The sequence below is a fragment of the Octopus sinensis genome, linkage group LG2, assembly GCF_006345805.1.
Source record: "Octopus sinensis linkage group LG2, ASM634580v1, whole genome shotgun sequence".
NCBI lineage: Eukaryota > Metazoa > Mollusca > Cephalopoda > Octopoda > Octopodidae > Octopus > Octopus sinensis.
The window spans coordinates 198,603,713-198,622,026 of NC_042998.1; the positions used below are offsets into that span (position 1 = coordinate 198,603,713).

General features: G+C 40.5%; 1 protein-coding gene across 1 annotated transcript in view; it reads right to left on the bottom strand.

Moving 5' to 3' along the window:
* Window positions 1-1,015: 1,015 nt before the first annotated feature.
* LOC115232559 (probable beta-D-xylosidase 6) overlaps window positions 1,016-18,314 on the bottom strand; it is a 42,238-nt gene continuing 24,939 nt past the window's right edge. Inside the window, exons 6-12 of the mRNA XM_029802512.2 lie at window positions 16,340-16,590; window positions 12,522-12,744; window positions 9,739-9,828; window positions 7,607-7,818; window positions 6,220-6,420; window positions 4,058-4,232; window positions 1,016-1,292 (exon numbers count right to left, since the gene is read on the bottom strand). Coding sequence (XP_029658372.1) covers window positions 1,198-1,292; window positions 4,058-4,232; window positions 6,220-6,420; window positions 7,607-7,818; window positions 9,739-9,828; window positions 12,522-12,744; window positions 16,340-16,590 — 1,247 coding nt within the window. The 3' untranslated portion in view covers window positions 1,016-1,197. The remainder of the gene's footprint in view (window positions 1,293-4,057; window positions 4,233-6,219; window positions 6,421-7,606; window positions 7,819-9,738; window positions 9,829-12,521; window positions 12,745-16,339; window positions 16,591-18,314) is intronic.

Here is an 18,314-nt window from a genome sequence, read left to right on the forward strand (position 1 = left end):
CTGGCAGTTTGTTCCATGCGTCAGCAACTCTTAGCGTGAAAAAAATGTTTCCGAAAGTCATGGGAGCTGTGCTGTTTTCTGACTTTGTAAACATGTTCACGGGTGTTAGACAGGTGGAGTTTGAAAAGGTGCTCAGAGTTATTGTTTGTAAGATGGTTAATAATTTTGAGTGTCTGCCAAGTCAGCTGCCAGACATTGGAGTTTCAATGTATCCATGCCCAGGGAAGTAAGGCGTTCAGAATATGGCAAATACATTTAGTACCCTATTTCCCCACCACCACCGCCACCATCATTATAATCATCATCAGTGTCTAAATACTTTCTTTGTGTCTTTGTTAACTGCCTAAAGCAATTTTTTACTATGTTTTGCTCATTCCTATCATTTGGCCATAAAATTTATTAATACCTACATTATACAACTGTGTGGGTTTCTTGTTTTTATAGCAAAATAGGCGCAGGAGTGGCTGTGTGGTAAGTAGCTTGTTTACCAACCACATGGTTCCAGGTTCAGTCCCACTGCGTGGCACCTTAGGCCAGTATCTTCTACTATAGCCTCGGGCCGACCAAAGCCTTGTGAGTGGATTTGGTAGACGGAAACTGAAAGAAGCCCATCATATATATGTATATATATATATATACATGTGTGTGTTTGTCCCCCTAGCATTGCTTGACAACCGATGCTGGTGTGTTTATGTCCCTGTTACTTAGCGGTTCGGCAAAAGAGACCGATAGAATAAGTACTTGGCTTACAAAAGAATAAGTCCCGGGGTCGAGTTGCTCGATTAAAGGCGGTGCTCCAGCATGGCCACAGTCAAATGACTGAAACAAGTAAAAGAGTAGAAGAGTAAAAGAGAGAGCCTCAGATTTTCTTAAGAGGAGTATCTGTTAAAACATTTCGCAGCAATTAGGGTATCATAAAGAAAGTCTGAACATCATATTTGTGAATTTAGATAAGATGACACTTGTCTTTGTCAATTGGTATTCTGAGCCCAAATGCAAAAATAACAGCATGAAATAACAGAAAATATAAGGCATTTAATGATAAAAATATATATTGTTACATATTTTTTTTTTATAAGTAAACAAATATAATGAAAAGAAACTCGAACATTGTGCAAATATGATTTCTTCGGCAATACTTCTTTTGCCCATCTTTTGACATTTTGCTTGAAATATGATAAAAACTGAAGTTTAGCCCTAAGCAACAATCTGTACAGATTTCTGGAGGATATTTGAACTAATTTTCCGGGCAGTATTTGGTTGTTGACCTCCAGCATATATAATTAGTTCACCTAGAAAATGAGAAATTAATCTTATTTTACTGAAGTCACAAAAATGGTTACATCACAACAACATAGCAACATATTGCACAGCATCTCACCTTGACCAGATTATGTCACATCCATGTTATGGTATTCCCCTTTATTATGACAATACACTAGCTGGTGAGTTTACAACAAATTTCTACCAATCTTTAGCCTTCAAGTGTCCTCACCAAATCAGTAGAATAATCATCTTCTCTTGACCTTCTGAATATATGCAGGCATTTTAAGTTTGTCCATGTTCCTGACAAGCAGCACTTCGGACAAAGGTCTTCTATCACAGCCTTAGATTGACCAAAGCTTTCTTAGTGAAATTTGACAGACAGAAACTGTGTAAAGGTGGCGAGCTGGTAGAAACATTAGCACGCCGGGCGAAATATTTAGTAGTAATTTGTCTGCCGCTACGTTCTAAGTTCAAATTCTGCCAAGGTCGACTTTGCCTTCCATCCTTTCAGGGTCAATAAATTAAGTGCCAGTTATGCACTGGTGTCAATATAATCGATTTAATCCATTTGTCTGTCCTTGTTTGTCCCCTCTGTGTGTATCCCCTTGTGGGCAATAAAGAAATAAGAAACTGTGTAAATGTATTAAAGGGACTGTTTCATTTCCCCATGGTAGATATAATATGTCACCCAGTTTTACACCACAGACTGGCCCTTGGCTGTATTTATCAGAGTCCACACTTTGCAAGCAATCAAGCTTCCTAGAAGCCCTGAATGAGCTCATAGATGATACCCTCTCTCCTAGATACATAGACAGAATGCTGAATGTACATTTTGCCAAAAGACAAGAAGCTGAATGGACACAATGCTGAAATGGACATAAAGCCAAAAAGATATACGGAAATTAAAATATATGATAAAATTGTCAAATTGGTGAATTGGTCATTAAACTATGTAGGTAGGAATGTTTTTTTTTTTTTTTTTTTTTTTTTTTTTTTTAAATATCATTGTGTCCATTTGGCTTCTTGTCTTTTGACAAAAGTGCATTCGCCATCCTGTCTGCACATGCTCTCTTATGTCTGAAGCCATTAAAAGCAAGTCGTATAGAAATAGCAGCTACAAACAGGTTACATAACAACAATTATTGTATAGCAAAGATATTTACACAAGTTATACCTATTTCTTTACTACCCACAAGGGGCTAAACATAGAGGGGACAAACAAGGACAGACATAGGTATTAAGCTGATTACATCAACCCCAGTGCGTAACTGGTACTTAATTTATCGACCCCCGAAAGGATGAAAGGCAAAGTCGACCTCGGTGGAATTTGAACTCAGAACCTAACGGCAGACGAAATACTTATTTCTTTACTACCCACAAGGGGCTAAACACAGATAGGACAGACATAGATATTAAGTCGATTACATCAACCCCAGTGTGTAACTGGTACTTAATTTATCGACCCCGAAAGGATGAAAGGTAAAGTCGACCTCGGCGGAATTTGAACTAAGAACGAAGCGGCAGACGAAATACCTATTTCTTTACTACCCACAAGGGGCTAAACACAGAGGAGACAAACAGGGACAGACAAACGGATTAAGTCAATTACATCGACCCCAGTGTGTAATAGGTATTTATCAACCCCGAAAGGATGAAAGGCAAAGTCGACCTCGGCGGAATTTGAACTCAGAACATAACGGCAGACGAAATACTGCTAAGCATTTCACCCGACGTCCTAACGTTTCTGCCAGCTCACCGTTTATACCACTATAGCAACAACAATGAATATACAATTGCAAAAGACCCATAGTAAAAACAAAGACATTCAAGGAAGTCAATGAGCCTGGGACTTTTTAGTAATGGAAGAAAACAGTCAGATATTATAAGAGGAAGATTCAGAACTGTCATGAGAAGTAAACTGAAATATTCAGCACAAATTCCTTGTTTAAAGCATTTAAGGGTCTTGTCCAAATATTTAGTCTTCCCTTCAAACAGCACATTGATATACCCAACATAGGAGTTTCTACTTTATCACAAGGCCTGCTGGAAATAGCAGCCTATTATTCCTCAAATCACATCCTACCATCTTGAAATATAGTCTCTTTAATGTAACCCTAGATATTAGATGGCTGAAAAAAATAATTGGATGGTCACAGCTGGAATATCTTTGGTCATACAATTACTTGATTGGGGTTAAAGAGCAACAACATCTCCATCTTTTGTTAAATCAGCTGACCAAATTAACTCTTTTCTTGAAAGAAAGAAAAGTAGATGTAAAAATTAATATATATGGAAATTGTAGTTGTGATACTTGTGCCGGTGGCACGTAAAAAGCACCAGCCGAACGTGGACGATGCCAGTGCCGCCTTGACTGGCTACTGTGCTGGTGGCACGTGACCTGCTGTGCTTGAGGAAACCTATTGAGTCAAGTACATCAACATCAAAAGAAATATCTAATGGAAATTGTAGTTGTGATACATGTGCCAGTGACACGTAAAAAGCACCATCTGAACGTGGCCGATGCCAGCGCCGCCTTGACTGGCTTCTGTGCTGGTGGCATGTAAAAAGCACCCACTACACTCACGGAATGGTTGGTGTTAGGAAGGGCATCCAGCTGTAGAAACACTGCCAGATCAGACTAGAGTCTGGTGTAGCCTCCTGGCTTCTCAGACCTCGGTCAAACCGTCCAACCCATGCTAGCATGGAAAACGGACGTTACATGATGATGATTATTATTAGTGATGTATTAAGTGATGTATTAGTGATGTATTAAGAATTAGAATTTGCTTACCTTCTTCAACGACAAATCCTCTTTTGCTGTCCCAAACTGCCATTTGATCTGGTTCGATAATGAAATTAATTTCAATTTGTTTCTTAACTGGGATGAAATTGCGACTGAATCCAGCTAATTGTAGCTTTGGCATCGGTACAGATGAATTGAGCCAGCAAATATAAATTTGGGTAACCTGTAAGAAATATTGATGAAATGTCTGAAATTATCTACAGAGTTATTGTTATAACAATTATAATCTTCACTGTACCTCAGAAATGTTCAACTCCCTTGAGTGACCCTACATGACAGAAATAACTACCAGATCGCTAGCTCTTCTGAAAATGTTATATGAAATAAACTAGTAGACTGTTAGAAGGTTTATCTTACTTCTGTTCAATGCACTGTCGTCTGGAAGCCGTTCAGCGATGTGCAACCAAGAGAATACCCTCCATCAGGCATTTGCCATATTCTGAACACCTTACTTCCCTGGGCATGGTTACATTGAAACTCCGACATCTGGCAGCTGACTTGGCAGAAACCCATAAAATTATTAACCATCTTACAAACAATAACTCTGAACACCTTTTCAAACTCCACCTGTCTAACACCCGTGGACATATTTACAAAGTCAGGAAACAGCACAGCTCCCATGACTTTCAGAAACATTTTTTCACACTAAGAGTTGCTGAAGCATGGAACAAACTGCCGGCATCAGTTGTTAGTTGTCGGAGCACTGCATCCTTCAAAACTTCCATGCTTCCTGAGATTCGCCAACACTACACCTGATTTTTCCCCCTCCATACACACACAGGCATGTATCTGACTCATACACTGTTCACTTCCCAGACATTTGTACATTACTGCATATGATTTATATGCACTTTTGACAAGTTGTGGTGCACCTGAGCACTGTATACAATAATATCATTATTATTATTATTATTATTATTATTATTATTATTAAAACTTCCATGCTTCCTGAGATTCGCCAACACTACACCTGATTCTCTCCCCTCCATACACAAGCAAGCATGTATCTGACTCATACACTGTTCACTTCCCAGACATTTGTACATTACTGCATATACTTTATATGCACTTTTGACAAGTTGTGGTGCACCTGAGCACTGTATACAATCATTTCATTATTATTATTATTATTATCACTTGAGAGCTTATGTACTTTTGAACAGTATACTCTCAAATTCCTATGACATAAAATATACCATCACCTCAACTTGCCTTCCTTTTTTCATAATGTATTTGATGTATTAACTCTTTTTCTCCCTCTGCCTTTATTCTTTCTGCAGTTGTCACTATACAATTATTTAGAAAGGGCATCAGTCTCATCAATCTCACTGGTCTTCAGAGACCTACAGCGGTCGTCAAGAATACAGCTCTTTCCTCTACATCATCATCATCATCATCATCGTTTAACGTCCGTTTTCCATGCTAGCACGGGTTGGACTGTTCGACCGGAATCTTGGAAGCCAGGAGGCTGCACCAGGCTCCAGTCTGATCTGGCAGTGTTTCTACAGCTGGATGCCCTTCCTAACGCCAACCACTCCGAGAGTGTAGTGGGTGCTTTTTACGTGCCACCGGCACAGGTGCCAGGCGAGGCTGGCAACGGCCACGATCGGATTGGTGCTTTTTATGTGCCACCAGCATGGAAGCCAGTCAAGGCGACGCTGGCATCGGCCACGTTCGGATGGTGCTTTTTACGTGCCACGGGCTCAGGGATCACAACTGCAGTTTCCATTGATTTTGATGTTGATGTACTTGACTCAATGGATCTCCTCAAGCAGAGGGTCGAAATGGTGTTTCTTCACTTGCCACCTGCACAGGAGTCAGTCCAGCGGTCCTGGCAACTGCCGGGTGCCAGTCATAGGATTGGTTCAATTTCGAATTCGCTTGCCTCAACAGGTCTTCGTGTGTCCAAGGAAGGAAAGGCATGCATAAGTGGGCTGGCTACATCCCTGGCAAGGGACACGGGATGGACTCACTTGTCCTGCCGGGTCTTTTCACGCACAGCATATTTCCAAAGGTCTCGGTCACTAGTCATTGTCTCGGTGAGGCCTAAAGTTCGAAAGATCATCTTATTCTTCAACTCCCTTGCACTGAGAATCTTACATACAAGTTAATGTTGCACATGAAATATTGCAGAATAACAATTTACTCACCTCATCCCCATCAAATGGTCCTTTGTTGCCCACGGTGACAGATAAATGGATAGGATTACCAACAGAAACTTTTCCTGGTACATTTAGCTGGGAGTAAGAAAACTCGGAATAAGAAAGACCATATCCGAAAGGATATAATGGTTCTCCATTAAAATAACGGTAAGTTCTACCATCCATGGAATAATTAATCATTGGAGGAACCTGAAACAGAAAAGACACAGATGTAGTTAATTGCAATAATTAACCTATAGTGTATTACAGGTATTTTTTCTTTATTAACTCAGGAGGGTTGAAAATCAAAAGTTAATCTCAATAACATTTAATTTTAAAAAGTTAAAATTTCTAATTAGCAAATACTCAAATTAAATAATTGAAAAAAAAGCATAATAGAATGCAAGCATGGGAAGTAGCATATTCCTCAATGTGGAAGCCCTGCTTCTAGAAGAATGTAAATGACAAATGTTGTGAAGTAAAAACATCATCTGGCCCCTGTGCCGGTGGCATGTAAAAAGCACCCACTACACTCACGGAGTGGTTGGCATTAGGAACGGCATCCAGCTGTAGAAACACTGCCAGACCAGACTGGAGCCTGGTGCAGCCTCCTGGCTTCCCAGACCCTGGTCAAACCGTCCAACCCGTGCTAGCACGGAGAACAGACGATGATGATGATGATGATGTGTCTTCTCAAGCACAGCAAACCACCTGATTTCCTTAACACAGTAGTCTCGTTAAAGACGTGATACTTTAGTCTTATCAAGGACATGACAACCTCTCAACCAGTATATTCTGTAAATTGGTTGGAGTAAGGAAGGGTATTCAACTGTAGAAACTGACTAGGAGGACAGTAAGTCTTGGTAAGGACTAACAGAGTTCATGATAACACATCTAAACCATCATCATCATCATCGTTTAACGTCCGTTTTCCATGCTAGCATGGGTTGGACGGTTCGACCGGGATCTGGGAAGCCAGGAGGCTGCACCAGGCTCCAGTCTGATCTGGCAGTGTTTCTACAGCTGGATGCCCTTCCTAACGCCAACCACTCCGTGAGTGTAGTGGGTGCTTTTTACGTGCCACCGGCACAGGTGCCAGGGGAGGCTGGCAGCAGCCACGATCGGTTGGTACTTTTTACATGCCACCGGCACAAAAGCCAGTCAAGGCGGCGCTGGCATCGACCACATACGGATGGTGCTTTTAATGTGCCAAGGGACGCTGGCAATGGCCACAATCGGTTGGTGACACGGAAGCCAGTCAAACCATATAAGCAAATAAAATAGATATAAAATGGTAAAGGAACAACGGAAGAAAACAGGAGTAATAGAACTTGAACCAGAAACTCAGTTGTTGCTTGTAGTCATACTGAGGATATGATAAAAAAAATAGACTTACTTGATTCATGGACGCAGGCCAAGTGATTGACAGGCGTCCTGCTGGATTAGAATCTGTTCCATTATGAGTGAGTATGTTGTAAATGGCTTGTCCACTGGTTTGTGCAGGAAAAAAACATTGAATCATGGCTGATACAAAGGGACTTTTATCAGCCCAAGAAACATCTAAGGGTCCAGCACTAAATAACAGCACCACAATTTGAGAGTATTTGGCTTTTGCAAAACAGAAAAGAAAAAAAAATTTTTCTATTACTTTATGAAGAATTTATACAAATTCTAATGTATTTTTTAATATGCTGGCCATTGATAAAATTTTTTTGGAAAAGAATTTCTTTCGAAAAAATTTTATCCTACATTAGATATAAATTTAAGCGTTCACTTCCGGACTCTTTCACTCTGTGAGAGCATCAGTTCAAATCGCACGTGTCTCGAATGGGCTAGAGTATTTCTATTTTGGATGTATTTGGAGTACTTAATTGTGCTCATGACTTAGTGTTTGCTTCTTCCATGGGTATGAGTGAGTATCTCATTTATTTCTTTTGCCACATGTATCACTGATGAAAGGAGGGCTGTTATAAGCTAACCCTGAAATCGGTCCGATATGGTAATAATGGAAATTTTTAGAAATTTCTGTCCACCTTTTTTCGAGTAGCGTGCGTGTTGTGAAAAAAATTATATGGTTAATGGACAATATGTCCAATTTTTCGGCATATTTGGCATAAGAAATTTTTTCGTTTGCCCTTATTTATGAATTGTTTACAAATTTTAATGTCTATAGAAAAATTGAGTTGGTACCAAAGTATACATTTTACAATATATTCTATATTCTTGTTATTTATCACTCACAATGTCTTCAAATTCCAGTACAAAAGATGCCTAACTTTATCCTGTAAGCAAATTTGGATAAATTAATATACTCTGGGAAGATGTGTCTACCGCTGTTCTTAGAGAGAGAAGAAATTAATTTAAAATACAAGTACTCTCATCTGCCTATAGATTACAAACCTGTCCAAATTTGCTAACTTCACTAAATATCTTTGCCAACACAGACCACCACTAGTTTCCTTAAAATCAGGTGTTTCAAAAGTTCTGTGAGGTCTTACTGTTGTTGAAGGATAGTCTAGAGGAGAAGGGTAGATATTAACAGTCATTATCAATACAAATGTAACAAAAGTGATATGTAACACAAGTCATCTTCATCATTGTTTAACGTCCGTTTTCCATGCTAGCATGGGTTGGACGGTTCGACAGGGGTCTGGGAAGCCAGGAGGCTGCGCTAGGCTCCTGTCTGATCTAACTTGTCTAATCCCTCACTTTATAAAACATTTAATACAATGTTGGCAACATCATTTTCCAAAGGTACCTCAGTTGTATATAACTGAATAAAGTTACTACAAATGTTTGAACACATCAGGAGCCACAAAGTACAGCCGTCAGACAAAGATGTAGTAATGTGGTGCAGATAGATATGAAAACATTCAAATGAAAGCTTGGCAAAATATAATTTAGAAATCGACTGGCATCCATGCCAGTGGCACATAAAAAGCACCATCCGATTGTGGCCGTTTGCCAGCCTAGCCTGGCCTCTGTGCCGGTGGCACGTAAAAAGAACCATCCAACCGTGACCGTTTCCAGCTTCATCTGGTCCCCGTGCCGGTGGCACATAAAAAGCACCATCCGATTGTGGCCGTTTGCCAGCCTCGCCTGGCCTCCGTGCCGGTGGCACATAAGAAGAACCATCCGACCGTGGCCGTTTGCCAGCTTCGTCTGGTCCCCGTGCCGGTGGCACATAAAAAGCACCATCCGATTGTGGCCGTTTGCCAGCTTCATCTGGTCCCCGTGCCGGTGGCACATAAAAAGCACCAACCGATCGTGGCCGTTTGCCAGCCTCCTCTGGCACCTGTGCCAGTGGCACGTAAAAAGCACCCACTACACTCATGGAGTGGTTGGCGTTAGGAAGGGCATCGGGCTGTAGAAACACTGCCAGATCTGACTGGGCCTGGTGCAGCCTTCTGGCTTCCCAGACCCCAGTTGAACCGTCCAACCCATGCTAGCATGGAAAGCGGATGCTAAACGATGATGATGATGATGAAAATATTAACTGGAAAGAAAATGGTCCTTGTAGAGACTTACCAAATTTTACAGCATCTTGAAGCAACTGCAACTGTTTTCCAGGTAGATCAAGGTTTTTCCTATCACATCCTTCTCGCTCCATTTGTTTACCTAAAACAGAAATCCAATTCTCTGAGACTAAATATTAACAATTAGGATCAGGTGTTGTACTACTGACAATAAAACCATTTGTTGAGTGGAAGCTGCTGTAACAGTTGTAACCTATTTCTTTACAACCCACAAGGGGCTAAACACAGAAGGGACAAATAAGGGCAGACAAATGGACCCCAGTGCATAATGGTACTTATTTAATCGACCCCTAAAGGACGAAAGGCAAAGTTGACCTTGGCGGAATTTGAACTCAGAACGTAGCGACAGACGAAATACTGCTAAGCATTTCACCCGGCATGCTAATGTTTCTGCTAGCTCGCCGCCTTCATAACAGTTGTAACCAACCATGGTGCAAGGTTCCAGTCTGCCAAGCTGAAAAATAAGAGTCACCTGCAGTTTGTTGCTGAGTGGTTAACAGTTATAAGACTTTCGTCTCCAACAATATCTGAAAGTCTAAATTAGTAAAAATCAATCTCATCGAGGTTATCACGGAATGATAATCACAAAGCAGAAATAAAAAGAGAAAACAAATGCAAAACCAGGATTTAAGCAATATCAGTTTGGAAGAAATAAAATAACTCAGATATGTTCCAGCCTCAAATCCAGTGGTATACTATCTTATTCTTCCTCTTCTCTCTCTCTCTCTTTCTCCTCATATATATATATATATATATTATATATATATATATCATTCAAAGAAATTCCAACTCTGTCTGTTTTTCATGTTTTATTTATATTCTTTATAATATTAATGTAGAATATAGAATATATAGTATAAATAATATATATACAGTAAAATGAAATGAAGTATTAATTGTCTTATTGAATAGAAGAAATGTTGAATATAAACACTCCTGTCACAACTTGGGACCTTGAAGACTGCTTTAATGCAAGAAATTATAATAGTCCCATAACATTTTATATTCAACATTTCATCTATTCAATAAGACAATCAATACTTCATTTCATTTTACTATATATATTATTTATACTATATATTCTATATTCTATATTAATATTATAAAGAATATAAAAAAAAACATAAAAAGCAGACAGAGTTGGAATTTCTTTGAATAACATATATCCCTCTATACACAATCATACAAACCACTTTTTATATACATATATATATATATATATATATATATATATATATTATATATATATATATATACATATATATATATACATATATATATATATTTTTTCTTCTAGTGCTACCATACTGGCTTCTACTCCTCGGAGCCTTCTGACCTCATACCACCCTGACTTAAGAACTTTCAGCTCACTTGTCCCTCTGCCTCTCTTCACTCCCATGTTGTATCCAAACATTCGGCTGTGTGGTAAGTAGCTTGCTAACCAGCCACATGGTTCCGGGTTCAGAACCACTGCGTGGCATCTTGGGCAAGTGTCTTCTGCTATAGCCCCGGGCCGACCAATGCCTTGTGAGTGGATTTGGTAGATGGAAACTGAAAGAAGCCTGTCGTATATATGTATATATATATATGTATATGTGTGTGTGTGTGTGTGTGTTTGTGAGTCTGTGTTTGTCCCCCTAGCATTGCTTGACAACCGATGCTGGTGTGTTTACATCCCCGTCACTTAGCGGTTCGGCAAAAGAGACCAATAGAATAAGTACTGGGCTTACAATGAATAAGTCCCAGGGTTGATTTGCTCGACTAAAGGCGGTGCTCCAGCATGGCTGCAGTCAAATGACTGAAACAAGTAAAAGAGAAAAGAGAAAGAGAACCCCTGAACTAAACAGAACCTTCTAGTCCTTCCTTCTCAAAATGTCATCATTCTTGAACACCTCCCTGCCCATATCCTTTTTGCAGGTAACAGCATGCCACATTTTAACCAGAACATTAACAGTATAATAATAATGAAATTATTGTATACAGTGCTCAGGTGCACCACAACTTGTCAAAAGTGCGTATAAAGTATATGCAGTAATGTACAAATGTCTGGGAAGTAAACAGTGTATGAATCAGATACATGCTTGCGTGTGTATGGAGGGGAGAAAATCAGGTGTAGTGTTGGCAAATCTCAGGAAGCATGGAAGCTTTGAAGGATGCAGTGCTCCGACAACTAACAACTGATGCTGGCAGCTGATAACTGATAACTGATCTGTCTCACCAACCTCAAAGCTTACTAGGGTCATGAGCACTATCTTTTCTTTCAGACTCAACAAGCAAAAAAATATATCTCTTTTTTACTCTCTTTTACTTGTTTCAGTCATTTGACTGTGGCCATGCTGGAGCACCGCCTTTAGTCGAGCAAATCGACCCCGGGACTTATTCTTCGTAAGCCCAGTACTTATTCTATCGGTCTCTTTTGCCGAACCGCTAAGTGACGGGAACGTAAACACACCAGCATCGGTTGTCAAGCAATGTTAGCGGGGACAAACACAGACACATAAACATATAAACACACACATACATATATATATATAAATATATATGACAGGCTTCTTTCAGTTTCCGTCTACCAAATCCACTCACAAGGCTTTGGTCGGCCCGAGGCTATAGCAGAAGACACTTGCCCAAGATGCCACACAGTGGGACTGAACCCGGAACCATGTGGTTGGTTAGCAAGCTACTTACCACACAGCCACTCCTGCGCCTATATAAATAAATTATGTGAAAAACTTATTTTTAAGGAAAACAAGGCCAAAAAACTGAAATAAAACTTACCAGTGCCAAGACAAACAATAACCAGTTCTGAAGATGAGACTGCATGTTCAATTTCAGAAGCATTGTAGGAAGTGCATTTATTTTCTTTACAACCAGCTGCATAGTTAACAGACTCAGCTAAAGCCTGTAAACCTTGAAGGGGAGTAGTTGTATATTTTGGATCAATTGTTGCACTATAATCACCAAACAGCTGATTTGTATTGTTAGCCATTGGACCAACAACCTGGAAGCATAATACATAATAGACATAGCACAAATTTAGAGGACTGTTACAGACATGTAAGAATGTAATATTTATCAAAGAGAAAAGCACTTCTTTTACATTACCACTTGTGAATAATGTCATTGGTTGCAGATTATTAAATGGGACAATCACTGGTTCATTGTAGTTCGGGTACCAGAGACAGTAGCAGTGTCTGTGTAACTCAATGTTGAACAAATATCAACAGGGGATTTCATCAAAGTGGACTGGTTTTTACTTATATACAAAGGTAAAAGACACACACACACACTTATGCATATATATATTTCTTTACTACCCACATGGGGCTAAACACAGAGGGGACAAACAAGGACAGACAAACGGATTAAGTCGATTACATCGACCCCAGTGCGCAACTGGTACTTATTTAATCAACCCTGAAAGGATGAAAGGCAAAATCAACCTCGGCAGAATTTGAACTCAGAACGTAACGGCAGACGAAATACCTATTTCTTTTACTACCCACAAGGGGCTAAACACAGAGAGAACAAACAAGGACAGACGTAGATATTAAGTCGATTACATCGACCCCAATGCATAACTGGTACTTATTTAATCGACCCCGAAAGGATGAAAGGCAAAGTCGACCTCGGCGGAATTTGAACTCAGAACGTAACGGCAGACGAAATACCTACTTCTTTTACTACCCACAAGGGGCTAAACACAGAGAGGACAAACATGGACAGACAAACGGATTACGTCGATTACATCGACCCCAGTGCACAACTGGTACTTATTTAATCAACCCCGAAAGGATGAAAGGCAAAATCGACCTTGGCGGAATTTGAACTCAGAACGTAACGGCAGACGAAATACCTACTTCTTTTACTACCCACAAGGGGCTAAACACAGAGAGAACAAACAAGGACAGACGTAGATATTAAGTCGATTACATCGACCCCAATGCATAACTGGTACTTATTTAATCGACCCCGAAAGGATGAAAGGCAAAATCAACCTCGGCGGAATTTGAACTCAGAACGTAACGGCAGACGAAATACCTACTTCTTTTACTACCCACATGGGGCTAAACACAGAGAGGACAAACATGGACAGACAAACGGATTACGTCGATTACATCGACCCCAGTGCGCAACTGGTACTTATTTAATCAACCCCGAAAGGATGAAAGGCAAAATCGACCTCGGCGGAATTTGAACTCAGAACGTAGCGGCAGACGAAATACCGCTAAGCATTACGCTCGGTGTGCTAATGCTTCTGCCAGCTCTCCGCCTTTGATAATGATAGTATATTTACATATGCATATACATATACAATCATTATCATCATCATTTAACATCCACTTTTCAATACTTGCATGGGTAGGACAAAATTTATTTGAGGCAGATTTTTTACAATCGATCACACTTTCCCGGTTACCTAGGGAGATTTACTTAGCTGGGGGGGGATGGAGGATATCTCTCTATATATAAACGGCAGTTTGTCTGTGTGTGTTTCTGTGTGTCTGTTAGGTTGTACCCTCACCCTGACCACGGCTTTCAACAGATTCTGATGAAACTTGACACACACATAGCCCAATGTCATAATTCAAAACTAACGCAGCGAAAATTTTGAAAAGTTCCCCCAGTTCTGAAAAAATCGATAAATTCGATATGGGGTCGAGAATCAGAAACACAAACCACAGACTGTCTAGGGGGCGCAACTCCACCTTTTTAACTCTCAAACAAAAATTTACCATAATTTTTTTCCATTTTTTGGCTATTTTTTGGCTATAACTCTCTAAAAATGCTTTATAGTTATTTCCCTTACAAACCCGAGCAACGCCGGGCGATACTGCTAGTTATGAAATATAGCAGCCAGATTAAGACCAAGCTGGGGAAAGTTCTGGGAGTTATTCTGCTCATGACATATTTTCTGTGAGAGTTAAAGGCAGAATATCTGAGGCTTTTGTACAAACTGCAACACTACACAGGAAAATTAAATCTGAAACCATATTGCTAGGAAACAAACTTCTCAACCACTATATATATATATATATATATATATATATATATGTACAAATATCCCGCCTTTTCAGTATGTGACCTCGTGAAGACCACTTGCATTTTTTTTCCCTCTGTCCTCCCACCTCGGGATCTTTCTTTCTCCTATGTTTCCGACGAAGAGCTCCGCTCGAAACGTTAAACCCTCCTTCTTCCCTTCTTTCCTGAGCGTCCAATAATACTTTATTTGTTCCACATCCTTGCGTTGTTGTCTTTTTGTTTTCTTGTTTGGATTAACTTTATATATATATGTATCTATATAAAGGATGGATGAACATAGAACAGGTCCATGACTATGTGTCAATAGCACAAGTCCTCAATAATTCTAGTTTGGTACCCAGCATACTGGAAGATCACTGGGAGTGAGGCATCTCTCAGCTTTTGCTAAAACATATCTCTAGGAGAAGGTCACTCAGATATAAAACCAGATATGCAGGGAATGGCATTAGCTGTTTGGGAGACCTTTGGTTTGTGCTTGAGATCACATTCCTCAGCCTCTAAAGCCCATACAGATGCAGAATATCCTCTACTCTGGCATGTCCCTGGATCATGTCAATAAAATGGATGGGGGTCTGTAAGGTACTGTATTTTGCATTTTCTTTATTGAAACTAAACTTAAATAAACATATATATATACCTATTTCTTTACTGCCCACAAGGGGCTAAACACAGAGAGGACAAACAAGGAGAGACAAACGGATTAAGTCGATTACGTCGACTCCAGTGCATAACTGGTACTTAATTTATCAACCCCGAAAGGATGAAAGGCAAAGTCGACCTCGGCGGAATTTGAACTCAGAACGTAGCGGCAGACGAAATACAGATACGCATTTCGCCTGGCGTGCAATAAACATATATATATACCGTGTCGCCTTACAAGCACTTGTGCTGGTGGCACGTGAAACATTCAAGTGAGGTCATCGCCAGTACCACTGGACTGGCTCCTGTACAGGTGGCACATAAAAAGCACCATTTGGGCGTGGCCGTTGCCAGTACCACCAGACTGGCCCTCGTGCCGGTGGCACGTAATAGCACCCACTAGACTCTCGGAGTGGTTGGCGTTAGGAAGGGCATCCAGCTGTAGAAACTATGCCAGATCAGATTGGAGTCTGGTGCAGCCATCTGGTTCACCAGCCCTCAGTCAAATCGTCCAACCCATGCTAGCATGGAAAGCGGACGTTAAATGATGATGATGATACACATACACATATATGTATCTCATAGAAAGGCAGCTAAATACAAGGAGACTTAATGCATATACTTACACAGAATATAAAGTATAGAGTGTTGAATAAACAATACAAAATAGGCAAAAGATGTTATATAATAATCTTATGTTGACAGCTTTTTACAGGCTAAACATTCTTCCTCTAAATTCATTCCCTAGTATTTTCTATTCTTTTACAAGCTGTCAACAAACCTATGTAAGCACACACAAACATGCACAAAAGCTAAGAATACTGCTTCTCCATCGCAAACTAAGCTTCTTTCTTAATGCTTTCAATTAAAAAAAAATAAAGAAAATGCAAAATATAAAGCACTTTGTACTCAACTGCAATTTTTTTGAAGTTTCTTCTGAGAGGTAAAATGTTGTGTGGATTCTTTAAAAGTACAAAAGTTTGCATGGCAGTTTTCAAAGACAGACGACGGTGTTCAGGGCTCTGAATGATGGAGAGATTTAAACTGGAATAAGGATTCATTGATGGCGGGTCAAACTCTCCAAGCTTCATTCGGGTGTAAAAGAGAGGTTTGACACTTTCAATTAAAGTTTCCTTAGTAACCAATCCTTGTTTGAGAGCATCAGCTAAAATATAAAAACAATGGTAAAATATATTATTTTAACTTTTTAACTTTTATTAAATCATCATCATCATCATCATCGTTTAGGATCCATTTTCCATGCTAGCATGGGTTGGACGGTTCAACTGGGGTCTGTGAAGCCAGAAGGCTTCATCAGGCCTAGTCAGATCTGGCAGTGTTTCTACGGCTGGATGCCCTTCCTATCGCCAACCACTCCGTGAGTGTAGTGGGTGCTTTTTGCGTGCCACCCGCACAGGTGCCAGACAGAGCTGGCAAACGGCCATGAACGGATGGTGATTTTTACGTGCCAGCGGCACGAGGCCAGTCGGGGCAGCGCTGGCAACGGTCACGAACAGATGGTTCTCTTACATGCCACCGGCACTGGTAACACATCTGCAATTTCCAAAATGATATTTTAAAATGAAAGCAACTAAATACCTCCTAGTGAAAACATGCCAGATCTTTAATTCTTTTGACACCAACCCATCCAAAACATGGCCTAGTGGTTAGAGCAGCGGACTCACAATCGAGGGATCGCCGGTTTGAATCTCAGACCGGATGATGTGTGTGTTTATGAGCGAAACACCTAAGCTCCACACAGAAGGTAATAGCGAACTTCTGCTGACTCTTTCGCCACAATTTCTCTCACTCTTTCCTCCTGCATCTTGCAGCTCACCTGTGACGGACCGACGTCCCGTCCAGGTGGGGAACCTATACACCAAGAAACCGGGAAAACCGGCCCTTAGGAGCCAGGCATGGCTCGAGAAGGAACAAACAAAAACATCCAAGACTACCCTGGGTTTTATAATACAAACATTTTGTTTTAAACTAATCTCAATTAAAACCATCCATTATTAAAATTTAATATTAATTTATGTTCCAATATCATATTACTAATGGCAAAGTTATTTTACTCAATTATAAACAGAAATGAAAGCAGTGAATTAAAAAATTGATAATAGTAACAAAAGGGCTTTAAATTTTAGCGGTTGAGGGAACCTGTGGAAGAGGCAGACCCAGGAAAACCTGGTACAAGGTGGTGAAGCACAACCTTGAACTTTAGGTCTCACTGAGGAAATGACTAGAGACCGAGACCTTTGGAAGTATGCTGTATGTGAGAAGACCCGGCAGGACAAGTGAGACCATAACCCATGGCCTCTACCTGGGATGTAGCCAGCCCACTTATGTATACCTTTCCTTCTTGGGACACAAAACTATACTTGTAAAGACCTGTTGAGGCAAGTGAGAACCGAAATCAATCAACATCAATGGAAATTGCAGCAGTGATACCAGTGCCGGTGGCACGTAAGAGAACCATCCAAACGTGACTGTTGCCAGCGCCGCCCCGACTGGCCTCATGCCAGTGGCACGTAAAAAGCACCATCCGTTTGTGGCCGTTGCCAGCCTCGCCTGGCCCCCATGCCGGTGGCACATAAAAAGCACCATCCGATCGTGGCCGTTTGCCAGCCTCGTCTGGCACCTGTGCCGGTGGCACATAAAAAGCACCCACTACACTCATGGAGTCGTTGGCATTAGGAAGGGCATCCAGCCATAGAAACATTGCCAGATCAGACTGGGCCTGGTGCAACCTTCTGGCTTCCCAGACCCCAGTTGAACCATCCAAGCCATGCTAGCATGGAAAACGGACGCTAAACGATGATGATGATGATGAATATCAGTGTATTTGCTATTGTTATCTCTGACATTCGATGTTCTATCTACATTGCC